This window comes from Pempheris klunzingeri, chromosome 17, assembly GCF_042242105.1.
Source record: "Pempheris klunzingeri isolate RE-2024b chromosome 17, fPemKlu1.hap1, whole genome shotgun sequence".
Lineage (NCBI taxonomy): Eukaryota > Metazoa > Chordata > Actinopteri > Acropomatiformes > Pempheridae > Pempheris > Pempheris klunzingeri.
In genome coordinates, this window is record NC_092028.1 from 21,711,364 (window position 1) to 21,736,184 (window position 24,821).

General features: G+C 49.9%; 1 protein-coding gene across 1 annotated transcript in view; it reads right to left on the minus strand.

The window, feature by feature from the left end:
• Positions 1–13,465: 13,465 nt before the first annotated feature.
• Positions 13,466–24,821, minus strand: part of LOC139216949 (LIM and SH3 domain protein 1-like) — a 28,231-nt gene continuing 16,875 nt past the window's right edge. Inside the window, exons 4-7 of the mRNA XM_070848197.1 lie at positions 20,635–20,742; positions 17,740–17,818; positions 16,628–16,722; positions 13,466–16,318 (exon numbers count right to left, since the gene is read on the minus strand). Coding sequence (XP_070704298.1) covers positions 16,145–16,318; positions 16,628–16,722; positions 17,740–17,818; positions 20,635–20,742 — 456 coding nt within the window. The 3' untranslated portion in view covers positions 13,466–16,144. The remainder of the gene's footprint in view (positions 16,319–16,627; positions 16,723–17,739; positions 17,819–20,634; positions 20,743–24,821) is intronic.

Below are 24,821 nucleotides of genomic sequence, written 5' to 3' on the forward strand. Positions count from 1 at the left end.
CACTGTGTGCAGGTCCTGTTCTCTGATGAAGTGAAGCTTTTAGGAATATCTGTCATGTCCAGCCTGTAGGGGGCACACACATGAGGGGGGGGGGCACACACATAAGGGGGGGGGGCACACACATGAGGAGGTGGGGGGGCGATTGAGCCGTGGACGGTGAGCGAGGGATGAGGGTGACTGTGTTTGGCCGCCTGTTGACACAGAGGCTCCTGTGGCACTCCTTTGAAGAGGGTTGCGGGAAGGTTGAGGGGGGAGGGAAGGGGGAGTGGTGACCCCCGCCTGCATGGAGCCATAAATCCACCCCCCCCCCTCTCTCTCTGCATGACAGGAGGAGTCCTCTTTGTCTGGCCGGACAACTGGCACGAGGGGAGGAAACAGCTGAGCTCTGTGGCTGCTGAAGCTGGACTGGAACAGTGACACTCAGCAGCTCGTCTTCATGGCCAAGACAGTTCACTGACGGTGTTTCCGTCAGGCGTCTACTCTGGTGACACCAAAACCAAACCAAAGGACGAATCAGCTGATGCTGGGATCCATCACAGTGATCATGAGGTTTAAGCAGTTCAAACTTTACTGGGACAACAGACACTAGTGGGGGTTTGGTTCACGAGGATGAAGGACAGCATGTAGTGATGATGGAGAAACAGTCCGACCCTGACGGTGTCTCGGAGACACTGAGCCGACCTCATCACACACTGTAATCCCTCCGCCGTCTCACAGCTGCTCAGAAACACGCAGCGACCACAGCGAGGAGGCCTTTAAACAACTTTAGATTCAAACAGGAGCTGCTTCGCTCCGTGCAGGTTCCTCTGTGGCCTAAACACAGATCATGAAGGAACAAAGAGGAGGAAACACCCCGAGTCCAAGGAGGACGAGGAGGACGAGGAGGACGGGGAGGGGGCATTCAGGTGTCACAGTCTGACCACTGACTCACCTCCCAGAAGTCTCCTGTGTGTCTGGATCGATCTGGTCCTCAAAGCTCCAGACAGTAACAATAAGTGAATCACCTGCACTGTTTCTATAAATGTTTGCTGTTACTATAAATGTTTGCTGTTACTATAAATGCCTGGCACGCGTCCTGCAGAGGACAGCCCTGTGGTTCCCTCCCCCGCCTCCCCTCTTCCCTAAACTCCCTCTCACATGGAGACACACGGCGGGAAAACAAACAGCGGCTCGTGCTTCCAGTAGCAGCGCCGTCACGGTTCCTTCCTGCCGCCCCGTCGCTTCACCTCACAGAGCCCAGTGTGTTCGCGGCCTCGCCACTTTTCACAGCTCCACTTCCTGTCTCCAGCATCACTTCCTATATGTCCTCAAGTCACATTCGGGAATCACTTCATCTGATATCAGCAAAAGAGTTTCCATCAGACTGGTGTGCTGGTCACTGATGAGTCAGGACGTCCTGAAACAGCTCCCATGGACTCACAGGGACATTTTATCAGAGCAGCTGCCTTCTTCCCTCAATGGGAAATAATAAAACACCTACAAAGTCTCATTTCATAGTTTTGGAGAAACGTGAGGGGATCAAACATCCTAACACTCTTCCCTTTACTTCAGTTAAACAGAGAAGCCTGTTTGAAGCCTCAGCACCTTTAACTGTAATGAAGAAAGCATCTCTGTGAAGGATGATGTTCAGAGAGGATCAGAAGTCTCTCACAATAAAAAAAACAGACTTTTGTCTGTTTGAATAAAAGTTTGATTAAAAACCTAAAGAGATTAAAGTTAAACAACCATTTAAAAGACAAAAAGCAGCACACGTCTCCTCCAGACTTCATCTGCTCTTGTAGAATATAATAATCTGGAGATTACTGAAGGACCAACAGCAGATCTGATCAACATTTGTGGTGCAACAAAAGCTTTAAACCGCACCTCCAACAGAATATACAGTAAACTGAATAATCCTGCATGTGCGAGCGGATCATATCCTAATCCGAGCGCCCCCCCCCCCCCGTCTTAAAACTCAGAGATAAGTTTGTCTAGACGCGGCCTTAAAGCAGCGTGTTCTGCTTTTGGAGGACGGGAGGCCACACGGGAGGATATTTAACCTTCAGAGAGGCAGAAACAACAGAGATAAGAACAGAGTGAACCAAAGCCTGCCCCCCCCCCCCCCCCCCCCCCCCCCCCACACACACACACACACACACACACACACACACACACAACCTGTAGATATATACTGAATACACACACACACACACACCCTGAATCTACCTGGATTAGTTCATATCTTCACATTAAAGTGTAGGTTCCTGTGAGCAGACAAATATTAATGAACCTCACATGTTTCCTGCTCAGATCAGTGAGGGGGGGGGGGGGGGGGGGCATGTTTCCTTTGTGGAATTAACAGAATTGTGCACCGTCATCAACAGAAAAACTAACAAACATCTTCTTATTCCCGGCTGACTTCTGTAAAAAGACCACCATCTGTCCCTCTGCAGAGATTTCCCTAAATAGATAATCCTCCGCCCCGCTGAAAACAGGGAGAATGCAGCCACAGTTGCCGCCGGGGGCCACCAGGGGGCTCAGCGCGAGGCAGGCTGAGGGTGGAGGGCCGTGGTCAGGTTTCCATCTGATCCCCAGTCAGTGGATTTAACAGGATCCATGGAGGTGATGCTGCTGCAGCCTGAGATCAGACTACGGTGAAAAAGGAACAGTACGTCCTGTTCTGGGGGCTTTAACCTGGGTCAGAGTGGGAGCAGGGAGGAGGTGCACAGTGGGAGCAGGGAGGAGGTGCACGGAGGAGAGATGGTGCCCACAGTGGGAGCAGGGAGGTAGTGCACAGAGGAGAGATGGGAGGTGGTGCACAGAGGAGAGATGGTGCCCACAGTGGGAGCAGGGAGGTGGTGCACAGAGGAGAGATGGGAGGAGGTGCACAGAGGAGAGATGGGAGGAGGTGCACAGAGGAGAGATGGGAGGTGGTGCACAGAGAAGCAGGGAGGGGGTGCACAGAGGAGCAGGGAGGAGGTGCACAGAGGAGAGATGGGAGGAGGTGCACAGAGGAGAGATGGTGCCCACAGAGGAGCAGGGAGGAGGAGCACAGAGGAGAGATGGGAGGAGGTGCACAGAGGAGAGATGGTGCCCACAGAGGAGCAGGGAGGAGGAGCACAGAGGAGAGATGGGAGGAGGTGCACAGAGGAGCAGGGAGGAGGTGCACAGAGGAGCAGGGAGGAGGAGCACAGAGGAGAGATGGGAGGAGGAGCACAGAGGAGAGATGGGAGGAGGAGCACAGAGGAGAGATGGCGCCCACAGCAGGATCATACGTGCTGCGCTCAGACAGCATCGACTCGCCTGCAGTAGTTTGGAAAATAGGCCAAGAGGTCAGTGGCTCGCTGAGCATGTAGTTCATGGTGCAGCTCTGTGGCCCGTTTAATGATCAGAGGAAAGAAAGTGCAGCTGTTCGCTCCAGACGGACGCTCACACACAACCTGGAGGAGACGGGAGGAGCAGGAGGCCGAAAACTAAAACCAGGAGAAAAACACGTCTATCAGATTAGCAGCCTCCTGACTGGACGCTCCTCCCTGGTTTGTTCTCCTCAGCTGCTCTCAGATCTCCGACATGGACGAGACTGATGCAAAGTGCCGCTGACAGGAAGGGCTTTAACCACACAGGCTAACCTCTGACCCCTGCAGGAGGACGCCCCCCCCCCACCTGCCCCTGCCATCTGTATTCATTCACTGCTGAGGTCGTCCCGGGCTGAACAGGAGCTGTTTACTTCCTGGAGATGAGCGTCCTAGTTTCTGTCCCGGGACAATCCGCCCATTGTCCGCCTGCAGGCATCCAGCTAATTAGTTATCACCAGCCAGACAATCCAATAGAGCCCGAGTTAAGATCACGAACCTCCACCTGACACGATGCGCAGCCCCGACCTCTGGGACCGAACCAGGATGAACTCACAGCTGCTTCTGGTGGTTCTAAAGGCAGAAACAGCCCAAAAATGTGTGTATGTTTGGTCAGAATGTGTCCAGAAGAGGATCTGAAGGTGGAGAGCTGCTCCAGACTAACATCTCAACAACCGCTGGACCAACGGTCAGCAAATCACCCCGCCCCCCCACCAAGGAGTGACTGGGGTGTCTAATACTTTGGTTTATGACCACATACCTGCAAACACAACGCTAACACGCTAAACTAAGAAGCTGAAAACAGTGTTAGCATGCTAACCGTTGCTAACATGGCTCCTCATAGACAGAAAGAAGGGCAGATGAGAGGACAACATCTAGAAAAACATAAAGTTCTAAGGAGAGAATGCGACATGATGATGATGATGATGATGATGATGATGATGATGATGATGAGGCGTGCATTAAAGGATCGATCAATCAATGACTCCCACAAACGTCCCTGGAGTCCTCGCCATGTTTTTCCCACCACACACTCAAAACCAGCTAGAAACACTCTGGTTCACTCTCATTGTGGTCTTCAGGCCGCAGAGGCCTCGGCGGCTCTGCGCTCGGCTCAGAGGCCTCGGCGGCTCTCCGCTCGGCTCAGAGGCCTCGGCGGCTCTGCGCTCGGCTCAGAGGCTTCGATACGAGCTCACATACGTGTGTTTAATCTCAATTTAGATGCAAATACTGAACACTGAGTCTGAACCGCTCAGCACAAAAGAACAAGACATTCCTGAAGGCTGGAGCGCTGCAGGCCGGGGGCTTCAGGGTGCCCTGGGTGGGGCGTCAGATTAGACCACCTGTTCCACCATGGGGCGCACACACACACACACACACACACACACACACACACACACACACACACACACACTCCTTCTCCTTTATCCTTCCCTCTCTAACACTTGTTGTCTTTCACATTCCCTCTCACGATCTCGTTTGTAACTTAATAAGACTCTCTTTCTTCTTTCTCTCTCTCTCTCTCTCTCTCTCCCTCTCACACACACACACACACACACACTTTCACTCACACACACACACACACACACACACACACACACACACTTTCACTCTCATAAAACATGTCCCTCCATGGCTGCTTCGCTCTGAGCTAATTTTGACTGCATTCCATTTCAGTCACATCTATGGGAAACAGACAAAACAATTTGCCAGATAAACTGAGAGCTGAGAGCCACAGGGACACACACACACACACACACACACACACACACACACACACACACACACACACAGATATATGTCGCCTTGCTGCCTCGGGGGAGTCGTGCTCAGACTCAGTGTAAACGCAGGCCTGTCCACATCACTGAGGCGGCAGCAGGGATTCCCTCCACCGTGGTGACACACTTTGAGGGTGAAATCATCAGCTAAGTTCATCCAGCGCAGTAAAACAGAGCGGATGTGGTCAGGAGACTCCACAGAGCCTGAATGATCGATCAGACAGCACTAATGAGCCAAAGTGATCTGCAGTGAGTCTGGCAGTTTAATCGTCCTCTGACGATCGGCGTTCCCACACCGAGAGCCTTCCCGGTGTTTTACAAACTTGTAAAACCTGCACTGAGTGGACGCTCGCTCAGACCCTCTCTGGCACAAAGAGGTGTCCCACCGCTGCCCTCCATTCGCTCTCACAGACACTTTATGTAACCAGCTTTTTCCTGTTCCTCCCCGAGCCCCTGCCCTCCTTATCACCCTGCATGTGTGTTTGAACATGTGTGTGTCCTCGCACGGCCATGTCCTGTAAACTCTGCAGCCTTTCCACGACTACAGTAAACACTACACGCCTCTGTTTACGCTCACACGGCGATGTTAGTGTGTGTTTACGCTGCCGAATGACAGCAGACGTTCCTCAGACTCATTCTGGACGTCCAGAATCATCCTGAAACACCCGGACGGGGCAGGAAGCACGAGCAGAGATAAGACGCTCGGCTAAACCACCATGATACTCCGTCACGTGATGAACAGGAAGTGCTATAATCATATTTGGCCGTGACATCACAATGTGGTCGATCTCTAAGATGACAGTGAGCCAACCTTGCCGTGCAGCGAGGCCTCGCCGCGTCAGCATCTCGCCACTTATAAATAGTCTTTGTTTCCTGTGAGCTGAAATGTGCTGTAAGCGACACCGTGCTGGGCTTTTGGTGCAGAATGTGAACTGATACTGAGTGTGTGTGTGTGTGTGTGTGTGTGTGTGTGTGTGTGTGTGTGTGTGTGTGTGTGTGTGACCCGTACACGTGGCGTCCACTTGTTCTCAGACACACTGTGGACTCTGTGCTGCTGCCTGAGGTTTCTCATTTGGGGAAATAAGGTTAAGAGATAAACAACACACACACACACACACACACACACACACACACACACACACACACACACACACACACACACACCCAGTCTGACCAGCAGCAGTGGTGACATCATCTGTGCTGTTCTGGGGGGGTAACGTCACCCCGACCAGCAGACGTCCCCCTCATGGACCACATGTATTATTCACCCACAGGAAGGGCTGGGCTGGGGTGTCCCACCCTTACACCACCTTAATCTCCCCCCTCCTCCTCCTCCTTAATGTTCAACCTGATGCTGACAACAGTTCCACCTCAGGAGAGGAGAGGGGGAGGAGGGGGAGGAGGGGGAGGAGCAGGAAAAGGGGGGAGGAAAGAGGGATGAGGTAATCAATGAGTAGGACACAGTGGCAGTGCGAGGAGGGCAACGGAGGGGAGATATGAGGGTGTGTGTGAGCGCTCTCTCTCTCTCCTCCATCAGATAATCCATCCATCACTACAACTAGCAGCAGCAGAGTAACAGCACACACACACACACACACACACACACACACACACAGAATATCTAAACACACCCGTAAACCCGTCAGGTGAGAGCAGGTGCAGCACACACACACTGACTCTGGATGTGAACCCTGTTGCACGACACCCTGCCTCCCACCTCCCACCTCCCTCTCTCCCTCCCTCCCTCCTCCCTCCTCCATCCTGACTCCAGGACGGATCACGACAGAGGACGCCACCAAACCGAGCCACACCCCTCCCTGTACACCCCTCCCGGTGAAGTTTCCAGCTGTGTCATCTCTCCAGAGGCCCGCCAGGAGCTGGTGCCTGTGCCCGCCTGATGGCAGCACCTCTGCCCCCTCCCCCCTCTGCCTCCCCCAGAGTGAAACCGAGCTGGCCTCAGGGAGGCAGAAAACACATCTGCAGAATAAGCAACATGCTGTGCTGTTTGTGTTCGCCTGGAGGGAGTGGACAGGGCGATGATGGATGCTATGAATGCACCACGAGCTGCTGTGTGTGTGTGTGTGTGTGTGTGTGTGTGTGTGTGTGTGTGTGTGATGTGAAGCACGCCGAAGGTGGTGCTCCCCTTCACTTCCCCTTCAGTCCCTCCCCTCCTCGCCTCCTCTCCATCCTCACCTGGTCCATGGTTTCAGCGAGCCTCCTCCCTCCTCCTGTCCCCGCTCATGACACGAGATCTCCGGCTGCCTTCCTCCTGCTTTTCTCCTCCTTTTCTCCTCCTTTTCTCCTCCTCCTCCTCCTCGTTCGGGGTCCCGGCAGCCGTTCGGTCCTGCTCTGCTCACAGAGGCGAGGCAGGCTGGCAGCCGCCTGCTGCTGCTGCCGCCGTCCTCAGAGGCATGCTCCTGCCTCTCCTTGTGTCTCCGGGTGTGACAGGCTGAAAGCTTCCTCTCTGCTCCTTCCCTCCGGCTTCTCCTCCTCTCCTGCTGCTGAGGGGGGAGGCTGGAGGGCAAACAGGGCGTGCGTGGGATCCTCACCCCTCTCTCTAGCCCGATAACCACACAGAGGGAAGAGGCTCCCGCTCTCCGTTTTCGCTCTTCCACTCGCTCCCTGTGTAAGCTGGCCCCTCGCCTCCCCTCCCTCACTCCCTCCCTCCCTCTGTGTCTCCACTTCCCTCCTCTCTTTCCACCTCCCCTCCCCCTCCTGCTGCAGCCCAACAGCCCGAGCGAGCCAATGAGAGGGAGGGAGCGAGGGAGAGAGGAGGGCGGGGGGCTGGGATTGGCTGCCGGGGGATCACGTGACCCCCCAGCAGAGGGCTGAGGGACCCTCTACCAGCTGTCCAGCTCATGCTTCCCTCAAAACCTCTGTTGCCATTGACAACAGCTGCCGTGCAACGCACCAACCACAGGTCTCCAGACACAAAGCCATTGGCTGGCGGGATCTACGGCCCCCGCCCCCTATTGTTGGGGGGGTTGGGGGTGGCATGTTGGGACGTGTAGTCCAATCTGAAGTGAAAGTGGTCGTGGCGCTGAAGAGCAAACCCCCCCCCCACCCTGTGCTTCAGCTTCAAACTCACAGAAAACACACAGGAGGGGAGGAAAGACCTGCAGGCCCGGGCAGGAAAGAGATCAGCCTCCATGGCCCCCCCCCGGCCTGCACGGAGGGAAACTCCCAACCCACAACAACAGGAACTCCAGCGCTGAAGGCCACAGCAACCCCCCCTCACTATTTTCTTTCATTGCCTCATTTTTCTTTATTTGCTCTGCCCCCCCCCCCCCCCCCTTCCCTCTCCATCTATTGTATTATTATACTCAGCTCCTCACTGCTGCCCCCCCCCCCTTGTTGGGTCCAGAGGAGGCTGCAGGAGGTTACAGGTGCCTCAGGGGGGGGGGGCAGCATGCTTCAAGGAAAAATAGCTCAGTTACACATCATCAGTCAGGGAGCTTCAGCACATTCCTGGAGTTATTACATGATGAAGTGATGTAATTTATGATGGGGGGGGGGGCTCCCTCTGTCTGTGCTGTCTGTGACTGATCACTACAGCCGCTCTCTGCCTCACTGGTGCCCCCCCCCCCCACGACTGTCCACCCAAACCTGGTGTGTAATCCGCTGCCCTGCAAACATCTGGCTCTGGTGTCACAGCAAAATGAGCCCAGACAAGTGAGGCCCACAGCTGGAGCAGAGCCGGAGCACTTCCTGCCCCCCCACAGCGTCCTGTGTCACCACATCCACCCCAGAAACACCCCCCCCCCCCGGGAGGGCCAGCGTCCCTGCAGCTGGGAGACAAAAGAGCACCTGTTCTGGCTCTTTTTGACTCGACGGACACGTTTGAGCCGTGACGCAGCTCTGATGGGGCAGAGTGACAGGCCACAGGGGGGGGGGGGGGGGGGGGGGGGTCAGCAGGAATGCAGGTGTGTGTGTGTGTGTGTGTGTGTGTGTGGGGGGGGGGGGGGGGGGGGGGGCAGTGAGGTCATGCTACATGCTCAGCTGCCTACAGTCCGTCTGTCCCTCTGAGCCCTCGGCTGCAGACTGTCCATCACACAGAGATGCTGTTTGAAGTGTGTGTGTGTGTGTGTGTGTGTGTGTGTGTGTGTGTGTGTGTGTGTGTGTGTGTGTGTGTGTGTGTGTGAGTGTGTGTGTGTGTGTGTGTGTGTGTGTGTGTGTATGTGTGAGTGTGTGTGTGTGAGTGTGTGTGTGTGTGTGTGTGTGTGTGTGTGTGTGAGTGTGTGTGTGTGTGAGTGTGAGTGTGTGAGTGTGTGTGTGTGTGTCAGACAGAACAGCGGCTGTATTGTGGTGGCAGAGTGGCAGATTATACTATCAGCAGAGGAATTCAGATTATTTCCCAGAGAGTCTGTCTGCACACATGTGGGAGAAACTTTAGCCGGGGTGGGGGGGGGGGGGACATGAAGCTACAGCCATCAGATGGTTAGCTTAGCTTAGCATAAAGACTGGAAACAGGGGGAAACAGCTAGCCTGGCTCTGTCACAGGGTCGTCACTTAACAAGGCGCTCTGACCAGGCTAACTGTTTCATGTCTTTGTGCTAAGCTAAACTAAAATAAGCTAAACTAAGCTAAGCTACTGCTAGCTTCACATTAACTCTCTGCAAGGAAGCACTGATGTTCTGATGTTTCTCCCAAAATGCTGAAGTGCTCCTTTAAGGACAGAGTGTGTGCTGACAGGAAGGTGTAAACTAGAGACATGGAGAAGAGAGGGGGTCTGTTCAGAGACAAACCTGCACCTGAGCTCACCTGGTCCTTCTCACCTCCACTGGTGCTGCACAGCTGAAGGCTGACAGGACCGACAGGTGTGTGGGAGCAGTGGGGGCCAGGTGAGCCACCGAGGCTCCTGTAGATTAAAGTTTATGATGGTTCTCCTCCACCACCGAAGGTGAACGGCGCCATCTGCAGGACACAGCTCACACCTCCATGTCTATTCTATTCTATTCTATTCTATTCTATTCTATTATATTATATTATATTATATTATGTTATGTTATGTTATGTTATGTTATATTATATTATATTATATTATTTTATATTATATTATATTATATTATATTATGTTATTTTATATTATATTATATCATATTATGTTATATTTTACTGCAGATTTATTGTCTTTTGTCATATTTTATTTCATTTGATTGTTTCTTGTTAAATACTTTAAATGTCCTCACACTGATGGAAACAGGACTAGTTTTGCCCCTGGGGGGCTGAATGAAGTAGTCTGAAGGTGACACACCTCAGAGCTGCTGTCCTGTTCGACAGGTAAGACTTGGCCCCCTACTGTGATTTGGCCCCGCCCACTAAGAACCCGAGTCCGCCTGTCTGTCCTCCATGGTTGTTACCTGTCTGTTGTTACCTGTCTGTTGTCACCTGGTCCATCTGTCCTGGGGAGGCCCGCTACCGGTCGGAGCTCCAGCTCGGATCGATGGCGGCCGTCTGTGAAGCTGCAGGTTTGTTTTTCTGCTGTTTATTTTCAGGTTAGCCTGTTAGCATTAGCATGTAGCCTTAAAGAGACAGGAGCCAAAACGTGTCTCCTTTAAAACACGGCGCGGTGAGTCACGTGACCATCACAGGAACCGGAAGCTGACGTCAGACACTTATTTTAAAACTAATAACTCAGCTCAGAGGTCAGACAGAAATCATTTTATTATAATTATAGAAGAAACTACATAACAGTCCGTTTTGTGTGCGGGGAGGGGAAACAGTGTAAATAGGGAATAAATAGTTCTTATTTCATCTCCTGCAGGTCATCTGCAGCTGGAGCTCATTTCTCCACAAATACACATTCATAATAATAATAATAATAATAATAATAAGAGATGACCACATCAGGAACCAGAACACCATCTAGCACAGACACTTCAGATATCTAATGATCTGTAAAGGGCAGAAGAGTCTTCCTCACTGTAAACACATGAGATGTGACCAAATGGTGCTGCTCTTCATCTCTGAGGTCCTGATTCATCAAAAGGCTGCAGGTCGCTCAGAGTTTAGGACTCGCTCGCTGTAGCAGAGTAACTCTAACGTTACCTTTGTGATAACCTGTGTGCTGAACTGAAGAGGAAGCTTCACTGAAACCATCACGTGATCAGTAAACTCAACACTATTCAAACATAAGAGATGATTTCTATGAGCTGTGGTGTAAACACTGAGATGAACACTGAGATACTGAGCCTTTGTTTCAGCAGTGAGGAGGAGACCACGGTGAAAATAACATGGAGTTGGCAGTGGAGGCGTATCTGAGCGCAGTCACTGTTAAAAAGCCTCCAGCTCTGCTCTCCTGCTGCCTCACCTACCGGCTCACTGTGCACAGGTAACTAGTCCTCCTCTACGGGAAACAGGGTTAGGAAGCATAGAAAACACACGGAGGGGGCTGCTGGAGCATCCTGGTCTGATGGAGGACGGGGGGGGGGGGTGATGGCAGAGAGGCACAAGGAGTTTGGCTTCTTCTTCTTCTTCTTCAGGTGTTTTTCCCCTCTCTGCTGCTCCGGCAGTGAGACGCCATCGGGGCCCTGCAGCCTGGAGCAGGAGACATTTAGTCTGAATCACTGACAGCCAGCAGGGTCAGCAGCTCTGTGACACACACACACACACACACACACACACTCTGTCCGGCAGCTTTCTGACATTTTCTCCCGGAAATGTGTGAAAATCATCCCGGTTATCAGCCCGCATGCAAACAAACGCGCCCTCACCGATGTCCATGATGGAGAGCAGGGATGCAGGAGAGCACAAACACACACCTTCTGTCCGCCGGGGCAGCGGCCGCCTCATCGTCATCTTCATCGTCACCATCATCATCCTCAGAGCAGGTAGATGATGTAGGAGAGGAAGACGAGGCCAACGATGGCGAAGAACATCAACATCAAAATGTCCACCATGATGAACAGGCTGTCGGAGGCTGCTGGAGACGCGGAGGACACGCAGCACTCGGGCCAGGAGATCGGCAAAGATCGGAGCCGCTCGGAGGTCGACGGAGCGGGTGAGTCAGCTCGACCCTCCCCCCTCGAAACAGGAAGCGACGGGAAAAGAGGCTCTTTCACCTGATGGTTAGCTGCAAAAATGAAGCAAGACGTTTGATTCAAAAGCCACAAAGTGTCGTTGTTAGGGCCTCAGCAGGAGGAGGAGGAGAGGAGCCTGACAGGACCAACTCAGGGTAAAGACTCCCCCAGCAGGAGGAGGAGGAGGAGGAGGAGGAGGATGAAGAGGAGGGGCAGCAGGAGGAGGAGGAGGAGGGGCAGCAGGAGGTCAGAGATGCCAGTGAGCCTCACATCACTCCTCCTTTGTGTCCAACAACTCAGGAAAACTCAGCCAGGTGCCTTTTTATTAGGAACACCTGAGTGACACCACCTCCTCCATCAGGACGGCTTCACCTCAGACTGAACTGTGACCTCCTCATGGGGGGGGGGGGGGGGGGTGACCCCAGGTGACTCCAGGTGACCCCAGGTGACTCCAGGGAACTATTTGTACTGTATATTTTCTCTGCGAGCTTCAGCAGAGACGGCAGAGTGTTTTGTAGGAGACCGAGCTGTAAAATAACTTTTGTAATTAAATGAAAAGTGAACTCTGTAGTTCTGGTGTCTTCTAAACCCTCGGGAACATAAACAAGACTAAAATACAATCAATGAAGTTAAGTTTTTGTGATCAGGGAATTAAATTTAAGGCCGGTTTTAAACACAAACCTAAACTGCAGTCGTCCAAACACTCTGCTGTCAGTTAAAGAACATTAATGTTTATTAATGTCCTGAAACAGGACGACAGGCGTCTGGAGGGATTTCATCAAATATTAAATGTTCAGACGTTTTGTTCCTGGAGTGGATTCAGACCAGCTGACAGCATCAACACATCAAACATTTAAGACTCTTTAATACTTTTTAACAACCAACAGAAGTAATAGTAACATTTTAAGGACTCTGGCTGTGACACTAATGTTCAGAATGTTGTTTTATTTAAAAGGCTAATTAAAGCCAAAAGAACTGAAACATGGAAGATATGTAAGTTTTTAACAGAAAACTTTAAGAGCAGTAATAATAGCTTTAATAATAATACTGTGGGTGTGTGTCGGGGGGGTGAACCGCTCAGCAGGCGGCTAACAGGCTAATTTGATTAATTACAAAAATAATTGGCACCGCTAAATAAATAAAAGATTAAATCTCATCTTTGTGTTGCAGAAACTGAAGTTTTGTTTTGAACCAAGCGACCAAAAGCACATCAGTAACACACACAGACCCCCCCCAGAGGGCTGGGGGCCGAGAGGGGCCCAACGGTGGGGTTATTTCTGTGCCCCGGGGGCCTCCGGACGTCTCTGCTACACAACACAAGACAAGACGAGTCGAGTCTGAGAAAAAATGACATTTTATTGAATCTGCAGAATCATAAGTACAATTTGAAGTGCTGTAACAGGGAACAGGAGATGATATCAGGTCCTTTACTCTGAGGATGTATCCAGTACGAGCTTTGAATACACGTGTAAGTCAATATGATGCATATGATATCTTTATTTTTTTATTTAAAAAATAACAAAATTATATCAAAAACAAAAACAATTTAAGATGGAATGCACAAAACCGGTCTGAATGCTAAACCCGATTGTGGATTACATGATTTCACTCTGCGAAGTCTACAGTATATATCCAGTATCATAGAAGCGGGGGTGATCGGTGAGAAGCGCAGGAGCCTACGATGGCGGCTGGAGGACGGGGGAGGGGGGGGGATGTGTGAGCAGACGGGGGGCGGGACGCAGACGGGGTTATGGCATGGCGGCACGGTTCAGTAGACGAGTGATGAGGTGAAGTCCTGATGAACATCCAGGTCAGACAAACAACCTGCCCTGCCTCGCTGCCGGGGTGGGGGGGGGGGCGCAGGAGGGCGTCAGATCAGCACCCTCCGTCACCCCCCCACCCCCCCACCGGTCTACATCACCACACGCTCAGTCGACTTGAGCCAAACTAACATAAACCACCTCAAACCTTCAGTTCACCCCAGAAAAACACCAGAGACGACTTCTCTGCCCACTACAGGTCCACACACACACACACACACAACACACACACACACACAACACACACACACACACACTCCAATCAGAAACCTGCAAAGTGTCCCATCACTTCCTCTCATCTGCAGGTGAGTCACTTCCCAGAGCACCAAGACCTGTGTCACATTCCCCACCTCACCTTTATGATACATATACAATGATACAACGTCGTCTAGCTACATAGTGAGAGCCTGTTTTTTTTTGTTTTTTTTTAAGTAAAGCTGTTTCCACCCCCGCCCCCCCTCCCACCTGAAAACACGGCGCTCATGTCTGTGACCGTCACAGTGCATCACAGGAGGGCGGGAGGGCGGAGAGGTGTGAGCGGTCCGGGGCCGATCAGATTATTTACACCACTGAGATGTTCACACGTCATGATCAGAGTCTGAGGAGTCGTGCAGCATCTGTGTGTGTGTGTGTGTGTAGAGGTATATGTGTGTGTGTGTGTGTGTGTGTGTGTGTGTGTGTGTAGAGGCGTGTGTGTGTGTGTGTGTGTGTGGACCAGCCTTCTTCACGTCTCAGTGACCACCAACCAAACGCTGGAACCTTTGGGTCGGATATCAAAAATAGTGGATGGTGTTTTGATTCACCTGCCAGACGGACAGAGAAAACCTCCCATCCTGGGTCAGGGTGCAGAGCTGCCCCCCCCCCCCCCTTTAGATAAAACTCTTTCACGTGTTTTTTAAATGCCTTTTTTTTTTTTAAAACATGACTTTCTCATGAGCTCCAGAATATCAAAGAGCCTCCAGACGTTCAGGGGAGTTAAACTGATCTGAGCTGCTGGTTCGTTCATTTGCTTTTTTCTTTTATGGGTTTTTTTTTGTGTGTTGAAAATAAAAATCTCACGATAACAAGAAGAAGAAAGCCAAAAGAAGAAGAGCATGAGGAAACAACAACGGCACCGACATTTACCACAACCAACGAGTCAACAACTTTAGCTCTCACGTTAAATGGAAGAACAGACGGGGACGTTAGTGGAGTCACTAAAACAACCAAAGAGCCACGACAGGAAGTTGTGCTCGGCAGAGGGGGAAGGAGGAGACCTGTTCCCATCTCCTCTCCACACACGGTTTAACCTCCATCACCAAAACTTTGTGATTCTCTCGGGACTGAAGGCATTCAGGCTGTGAGTGTGTGTGTGTGTGTGTGTGTGTGTGTGTGAGGCGATGCACTCTGCAAGAGTCGGACTGATGTGTCCCCTAACGTGTCCCTGACCCCTCCTGTGGTTCTCACTTAGGCTACGATTCCAGTTTGACAGCGATACCCACAATGCAGCGCAGGACACCAGGGCGCCACGGTGGCGAGACGCCCGTCGGGCCCGTGAGCGAGTTAAAAACCGATAACCGGCTGATCGTCGCCGCAGCAACAAGGTTAGAGGTTAAAGGAATGTACGCGAGTCAGAAGTATTCAAGCTTTGTTATGAGAGACTGAGATTGTTCACCGTGTTTCACAGTCCGGCCAAACACACACACACACACACACACACACACACACACAAAACACACACACACACACAACACACACACACACACACAACACACACACACACACACACACACACACACACACACACACACACACTCACACACTCACACACACTCTCCTCAGTAACGTCTGCAGCTCTGTTCGAACATGTGATTGTTGAGAGCTGCAGTCTGCTGTGAGTTTTTTTTTAATAAAGAATTTAGATTTCCACGTGTGACGGCGCCGGAGTGGAGCCGGGAGACGATAACAGAGGACGGGGGACATCAGCACAGACGGACAGACAGACAGACAGACAGACAGGAGGACAGAGGACGTCTGTGGCTGAACAGTGAGAGCAGAGCAGGGGATGCTGAGGGGGTGGGGGTGGGGGGGTCACAGGACAGGCTGGGGTAAAATCAAGAGAAAGCGGCGTTAAGATGAGATGGCACTGGGCTTTTCCTTTCCTTCTTTCCCTCCCTTTCTCTACCTCCTCCTCCACCTCTCTCCCTCCCTCTCGCTCAGATGGCCTCCACGTAGTTGGCGGGCAGCATGCCCTGCTGGCCGGTGCGCTCCACGCGGCCGTACATCCAGCCCTCGTCGATCTGCTGCACGTCCATGATCACGTCTCCGTCCACGAAGGACACCTCGTCCTCGTCGGCGGCGGAGTAGTCGTACACGGCCCTGTACCGCTTCTGTGGACGACAGCAAGAGCTTCGGTCAGCGCTTCTCATCAATACATCCGGCTTTCTTTTTCACACATGCTACAACTAAATATAAAGCTGCTCCTAAGTTACTGTTACTGACGAACATTCATATTCTGTCCATCATCTCAGTGATAACATTTATTACTCTGCTTTGTTCAATACTCCATTCTGCCGTTCTACGTCTGTCTCTGTATAACAGACTGTTTCTACGGACGCCGTCAGGACAGGAAATCATGTTTAATCATCTTCAGTACAAAGCCGAGCGATAAGCAGAATAAGGCCCAGTGGAGGACTCACCCCAGTGGCGGGAGGCGGGGCGGCGGCCGCCTGGCGCACCGGTTCAGGAGCTGGATCAAAGTGGTAGTTCTGAGTGGCTGCAGGCTGGAAGGCGCCTGGTGAGAGAAAGAAAGAAAGACTGTGAGCGGAAAACACTGGAAACATTTCTCCTGACACCAGACGCCCCGGGGGGGCCACACCGGGAGCCACCGTTTTAAGAGGGAGAATGGAGATGCTATAGAGACAATCCCTGTTGATGCGTGGTGCGTTCACTGACTGCGCGCTGCTCCACACAGACGGAGGAATTCTGGAACACGACAAGCCGGGACGTGCGTCCGCTGGCTCTGGATTTCCCCGTTACACAACCTGCTGAACAAAGCCTCTCTGTGTCGAGGTGGAAACGTCCGACACAAGCAGCAGGTGGACTCAGACGCTCCTCATGCTTCAGTGTCGCTCATACTCACGACTTCACAGTGGCTTAAATGTTGAGCAAACCTGTTTGTCAGTAGATCTGACCACTTCATGTCAGACTGTTACAACTATTTTCATGCTTGCAGCTCTGCAACACAGGAGTGAACGCAGGGAACAAGTCAGGACCAGTGGCGGCCTGCGGTGGACGGAGCCACGACCACACGGGTCTGAAGGGTTAAAGTTCACCCACATTACAAAACATTAGCACTTTTCAAGCACTTTCAAGGCCTCTAAAACAAAAGTTTCCAGACTGTAAAAAGCCTCTATCATCACGTCTAGTCATTATAAATGCAACTGTGAAAGCTCCTTCACACTTCAGTCTGTGTGCGCTGACACCTGCTTTATTTCACCAGCAGCGACACAACGAGCAAATATTGATTCATTTCAAATACTGTTACAGATTATATTGAAAATCAAGCATTTTTTCAACAGAATGTGTTCAAACTCAAACATCTTCACGACCTTGAAAACATCAGTTGTACAAACTGGTATCTAATATAGGAGGTTTTATTTAGGAGGGTTTATTTGGGTGAACTGATCCTTTATGAGTGTTTCATAGGGTGCCCTCTCTGTAAACTTCTCCTCCCTACTGTTCTTACTCCTCCTCCTCCTCATCCTCTGTCTACTGATGAAGATCATGTCATGTGTGTTGGAGGGGATACCTGGGCTGGGGTTACTCGGCTGGTGATGTGAGGCCTCTCCTCCCATCTTCCTCTTCTCAAACTCCTCGTGGTACTTAATCTGTGGGAGACACACACACACAGGGTCAGGACACACACACACACACACACACACACAGAAACAGCCTCAGATCGACAGGAAGCCTGTGGAGGAGCGCAGTTCCCTTTCCGCCCCCCAGAGGGCTCCCACTCGCCCTGCTGCGGTCGTGGTCATAGGTGGGGCGCTACGAGCAGCGGCGCCTCGGGAAGCAGCTTGACGCTGAGGGGAAATGACATCTCGGCGGGCGGAAGTGGTGTGAGCTCCGAGTCGCTGAGCAACCGTCGCTGACACATCAGGAAGAACAGGTGAAGTGAAAAAGGGAACTAAGAAGACGCTTCGACGCTCGGGGCGAGAATGAGCCAGCTCGATTTAAGAGGAAGCACTGAGAGGAGGAGGAGGAGGAGGGAATCATATGACTAAGCTAAATCATTCAAATTAGTGCTCTTACATGGAATTAATGGACATTTTGAACATTTTCCTCAGAGCTTTATCAGTCCTAAAGCAGGTAACCACCATGTCAGGTACAAAGAGATCAATTAAACAGAACACAGTCCTCACAAACATTAGTTTTAATCAGTTTACGGGCTGAAATAAAAGCTTTAACGTGCTCACAGTATAAACACACTGCTGCATTTTCTAGTGTTATGTGGATTTATCATTTATTTATTGCTAATGTGCGTCGTATCCACGCCCCAGAGATATGAGAAGATGCTCCATGTGCTGTAATATATTTATTGTCCAGTGCCTGTTTTAAATAAACCAATAAATCAGGGAACAGACAGACGCTGCAGCCTCAGCAGTGAGCGTGACAGAGGCAGCATTCAGAGCTAATAAAACTAAAACTGCTCTATGGCTGCACTAAATAACCCGTCCGCCTCATTAGCCGCCTGATAACAGACTGACTCACAGAGATCTACAGCCCCGATTGTGTCCACGCTCACGCCCGCGCTCAAAGAGCCCAGTGTGCCGCCAGCGAGGGGGTGTGTTCACGGACAGGGGGGGTAAATGACGGAGCGTTTGTGAGAGGACGGCGGAGCGAGTGACTGAGAGGACACAGGGACGCTTCTCCAGCGCAATATGCTGCGTGAGAGTGTGTGAGGGAGATTATTTAGGTTTGTTTTGAAGCAGCAGCTCCAACAGATGGTTGGTGTGTGTGTGTGTGTGTGTGTGTTCACAGGAAGTGACCAGGCTGCTGCTGCCACCACTTCTCATTTGCTGCTTGACGAGAGGAAGGTGACAGGAAACGGAGGAGGGTTGACGGAGGAGTGAAAAGTCATGACGAAGAAAAGCAAAAAAAACCCCAAAAGTCTAGAGACGCCTGGAGGAGGAGGAGGAGATGAACAAAAGGCTTCATGTGTCTGTTGTTCTGGGAAGCCGACCAGTTTGTTTCTTCTTCTCTCTTCTGATTGGCTGTGAGTGACGCACTGATTGTCAGCAGATGTCTCTTGGTCATCAGTTATACCTCACGATGCGCCCAAATCCATCACATCCATCACATCCATCACATCCATCACATCCATCACATCCATCCCGGCTCGTATCTGGATGCGGCCGGTGTGTCTGCGCACTCACACACGAACACATCGCGCGTCTTTGATCTCAGACACTCACAAACTTTCTCCACATGAAAGCGGTAATTACCCATCACCCTCCACACTAATTATGTGGTTAGCGAGGCCGGAGCGGAGCTGGTTAGGCGAGCGTGAGACTGAAGGTTGACACTGCGCACATGTCTACAGCGCTGTGCTGCGTTTACAGAGAAACGGCAAATCAATGACGGGAGCTGAGGGGGAGACGAGGGGGGGAGAGTCCATTACTATAACCGAGGAGCGGTGTGAGCAGAGGAGGGAGGATGAACGATACGTAAAACAGTCATGATTAAAAACAGACTTTTTTTTCCACTGATCTGATTCAAGAGAAACAATTCAGGTGGATTTATTTTCTCCTCATTTAACCCTGAACACTACACGTTATCTAGTTTTATTTTACACGTTATCTAGTTTTATTTTACATGTTATCTCTTTACTAGTTAGATCTTTAGTTGTGCTCATGCGTCGGCACGTGTGTTTTTCCCTCAGAGCCGTTTCTCGATTTATCTGTTTTCTCTCCGTGTTCTCGGACGAACGTCACATCTTATCCGTGTTCATAGGAAATGTTCTGTCCACGGCGTCTGACTGACAAATTAACAACTCTGTAAAATGTCACAGTCACATAAACGGGAGAAAACAGCCGTCGCAGACGTACAGGCCAAAATAAATGATTGGACGGGTTTATTACGATGAAGCATTTTCCAGACTTTCTACAACGAGTGATTTCACCACTTCCTCTACTGACGTCTGACAGTTTTATTTGAGAGAACTGATCTGAAAGTTTCTGTATTTTCAGATTACAGTTTTCTGTTTTCATTTATTGGTGATGACACTATGACAACAAGTGCCTCTAAGCCGAGTTGCAGACGTGCCTTTAATGTGGTGAAGCTCTCTGAGGCCTGAGGTGAAGAAGCTGCAGCCAATCAGGGAGTGAAATGAGAAGTCTTGTGGCTTCCGCTGGTGAATATCAGTAAATCTTTATATTAGAGCTAACGAACGTATCATGCAGAGTTTTTAAACCACACACCACATGAGCATGACCTGCTTATTAGGTAGCTTGAAGCTAAGGGAGGGAACGGACGTTTTCAGAGTACCGTCAAATAAACCCTCAGTTCAGTATTGGCGAAGGGATTATGGTCAGAAACTAATCAATCCACAAGAGAGCACTTGGAGCTCCGCTGTTAAGACTGAGAGGAATAAATGACCCGGTGGAGTGACGGGTGATCGCTGGCTGTAGCCGACACTCACATTGCTGATTTGGTCCTGCGTCTTCTTAATTCTCTGCATCTCTGGCGTGTCTGCGACCACGCTGAAGCCTTTCCCTTTATTCCTCTCAAAGTCCTCCTTGTAGCGAACCTGCAGAACAAACACGACCACGTTAGAAACGACGAGGAGGCTCAAACAAATAATGAATGAATAAAACAGTTTCTATGAGTCAAGAAGGAAATCCAACCAATACCCAGCAAATGATTATTTATAGATGCTCTGACCTACATTCCTGCAACATGTCAAAGAAACTCCTGTTTTCTTTTGCTGCTCGTTTAAAATTCATCCATATTTCAGTTTCTTTAAAAGATGATTGTTTATTTACAATGTGCCCGACACTCACCAGAGTTACAGCTGCGGTGTTTAAACTAGTGTTCCTGAACGCAGCTTCGCCTTTTTGTTTAAATTATTACACCCAAGATGTTTGTAGTTTGAGTTTATACCATAAACCCACAGAACATTGTTCTCTATACACGAGGAGCATTTTGTTCCTGACCTCTTGAATATCATAAAGTCGTCTGTTTTGGAGAATCAACAACAAAGTTAGTTAATATAAGGACTTCAACTCCCAATAATCCCAAAAGAAATAATATTCTTCACCTGCAGTATCTGTGGTGTCACTGTTCACCTTATAAGTGCTTCAGTTTGGCCTAATAAAGGCTCTAATTTGACCTAATTAACGGAGGGAAATGATGTTACTGTTGATTTTATAACAACTCCAGTGAAAAGGAGCATTTTTCTCTTTTTGTAAGTATTTTCTTGACTGAGGAACATGTTAACCCACATTTAACGGACCATGAATGTGCTGCTATGAACATTTTTATCACCGTAGTCAGATTTCTGGTTGTTTGATGAGAATATGAGAAACTTGGTGGTGACTTTAAAACCCCATTTCCTTCACAGAGAGACTTTGGCTTCAACCATAAATGTTCACTTGTGCAGAAACTATGACCGAAGTCAGCATCAGCAGAGTGTGTGTGTGTGTGTGTGTGTGTGTGTGTGTTATGAGTGCAAACAAAGAGAGGCAGGGCCGACACATATTGCTTAGTCTTTTTGTGGTGACGTTCGCTTCCTGTTTGCTGGGGATTGAAGGTTGAAGGCCGCACACACAGGACGTGGTAGCAACCATACATGGTCATAAAGAGAGGTGGTGTGTGACAAACACAGTCTGAGTGTGTGTGTGTGTGTGTGTGTGTGTGTGTACAGTTAATAGTTTGGTGTAGTTTATACCATTGTTGTGAGGACATTTTATCTGGTGCTTGTTACTTTTGAGGGTTAAATTAAGTTATGATAAGGGTTAAGGTAAGTGTTATGATAAGGGTTAAGGTAAGTGTTATGATAAGGGTTAAGGTAAGGGTTATGATAAGGGTTAAGGTAAGTGTTATGATAAGGGTTAAGGTAAGTGTTATGATAAGGGTTAAGGTAAGTGTTAAGGTAAGGGTTATGATAAGGGTTAAGGTAAGGATTAAGGTAAGGGTTATGATAAGGGTTAAGGTAAGGGTTATGATAAGGGTTAAGGTAAGGGTTAGGATAAGGGTTATAATAAGGGTTATGATAAGGGTTAAGGTAAGGGTTATGATAAGGGTTATGATAGGGGTTAAGGTAAGGGTTATGATAAGGGTTAAGGTAAGGGTTATGATAAGGGTTAAGGTAAGGGTTAGGATAAGGGTTATGATAAGGGTTAAGGTAAGGGTTAGGATAAGGGTTATGATAAGGGTTAAGGTAAGGGTTAGGATAAGGGTTATGATAAGGGTTAAGGTAAGGGTTAGGATAAGGGTTATAATAAGGGTTAGGATAAGGGTTATGATAAGGGTTAAGGTAAGGGTTAGGATAAGGGTTATGATAAGGGTTAAGGTAAGGGTTAGGATAAGGGTTAAGATAAGGGTTAAGGATTTGCCGTCCCACCCTGTCCTGACCCCGAGGGCAGAGGAGGAAATGTCCATGCAGCTCCAGATGAGAATCAGAAAAGACACAGCACGGTGCTCTGCAGCTGATCGCGAGTGTTCAAACCCACAACCACGCACGCCGCTCTGCAAACCCCCAAACAGGAAGTCAGGTGCAGGTTTTATCCTCAGACTAATCCAGACTCTCCTCCACCTGACCGAAGACAAACCTGCCCCCTCCACGGTGACCGCACCAGTCTGCGGCCCTCCGTCCCCGCACGCTCGCCCCCGGCATCCGCATCATGTCTGACACCGCTAAACAGAGCGCTGACCAACCCTGCTCTCATGTCCCGCCGCCTCGTGATAACAAGACGTGGCTCTGACTCACATATATCGCCTGTGTGTGTGTGTGTGTGTGTGTGTGTGTGTGTGTGTGTGTGTGTGTGTGTGTGTGTGTGTGTGTGTGTGTGTGTGTGATGCATCCTGAGCTGCAGTCACTGGGAGGAAACTCTGTCCGACTCATTCCACGGGAAATTATACACGGCTCAAGCCTGCACACAAAGATAAGTCACGAAGAAGATTAACGCGGCCTCGACTCATCTTTGTCCTTGGCTCCGCTGCCGTCACTCAGCGCTCGGTCCTCCCTTACTTCTGTTCCTCAGTCTGCCTCCTTTGTCTGTTTGGTCCATGCAACAGCTTCTTCTCCTCCAATCAAGCCTCTGTTTTCGCTCCCCACCCACACTCGCTTCTCTCCCTGCTCTGTTTTCATTCATTCATATTTTACTGCCTCAGCAGCAGCAGACAGTCGTCTTCATCGAGCCGGAGCTCTTCCTCATTATAGTCTCTCTCTCTCTCTGCTTCTATTTGCATTCCTCTCGCTTTACTTCCTCTGGGGATTTTACTTTTATCTCTTCCTCTTTCACCCTGCTCTCCTCACTCTCTCTGTGTGTTGGTGCCTTCCTGTCTCTTCTTCTTTTTTTTTTACCCCCTCGTGTTCATGTGCGCCTCATTGCTCTCCCTCTCCTCCTCCCCAATTCACTCTCTCCAGTTTTCTTTATTTCTCCCTCTCTCTCAGTCTTGTTTCCCCTTGCAAAGTCTTGTAATGAGGTGTGACAAACCTCTACCCTGCTACCATAGCAATAGGGTTCCCGTAGCAACGCAGCGGCGATGGCGGTGCGGCGTTAGACGGCCACTCACGGAGAGTACAGGACAATAACACTGGAGCTTATTCTCCCTCTTTGAACCAATCTGCATTAACTATGTGCAGCTTTTACTTTGTTAAATCATCCATTCAGACATCCAGATGTATTTGAATGGGTAAAAACAATGGGATTATATTTTAAAATACCACCTGAAGGTCAAATATTTGTGGTCTAAAAGGAAGCCCTTTAAAAATGACCTTTTCTTTAAAGGACTCTGGTTGACTTGCAGCACAATTAGTAAATGTTTTTCTTCACTTTCTGTAACATTCAGCTGCCTCCATCAGGAAATGGCTGCATTCACTTCCAACTATGTCCCTTTTTAAAGGGAACTTCAACAAAAACAAATGAATTATTCTACACGTATCTACTTCCATTAAAAGCTTTGGGTATTTCTTAGTGAAATAATAGTTTCCTATCCACTGTTCTCGTGCTACAGAGAAGAGAAACACAATCACCATCACATGCAAACATCTTCTGTGCATTAATAATCTCGTTCTTCAGCTGTGATGAAGCTTCGGTATAATGACCGGCTCTTGTGTTTGTGGGGGGCTGCTAGGATGTTCAGTCCGTGCAGAAAAACACCATCTGTCACTTGATCCCTCAGTTATCCCCCTCCTCATATGACCACTACCCCCACCACCCCAGCACTCCACAGGACCCCCTCTCACCGACACACACACCCCGGCCTCATCTGTACCGTTTGACACCGACACTCGGATCAGCCTCGACGCTCTTTGAGGAGCCCGTCTCCTTCTGCGACATGCTAACAAAACAAGCCTCGCTTTCAGTTTCCCCGACGGATCCTTCCCTGGTTCCACACACATTAACACCTCAGTCCATCAGAGTTTTTGTGATTAATGAGGCTTGAAATGGCTGAATTTTAAGGGGACTTTGTACTGAATTGTACTAAAACTTGTGTATTTTTGCATTAAGATGCGTCCTGTAGCTTCAGGAGTTGTTCTGTGGTCACCACATCGATAGACGTGTTTCTAGAATACTAAGGAAGAACAAATAAGAAGTGAAACCAGCCTTCAAGGTTGACGAGTATCTGCCACCATAAGTGATAGTATTTTATAGGTAAGTA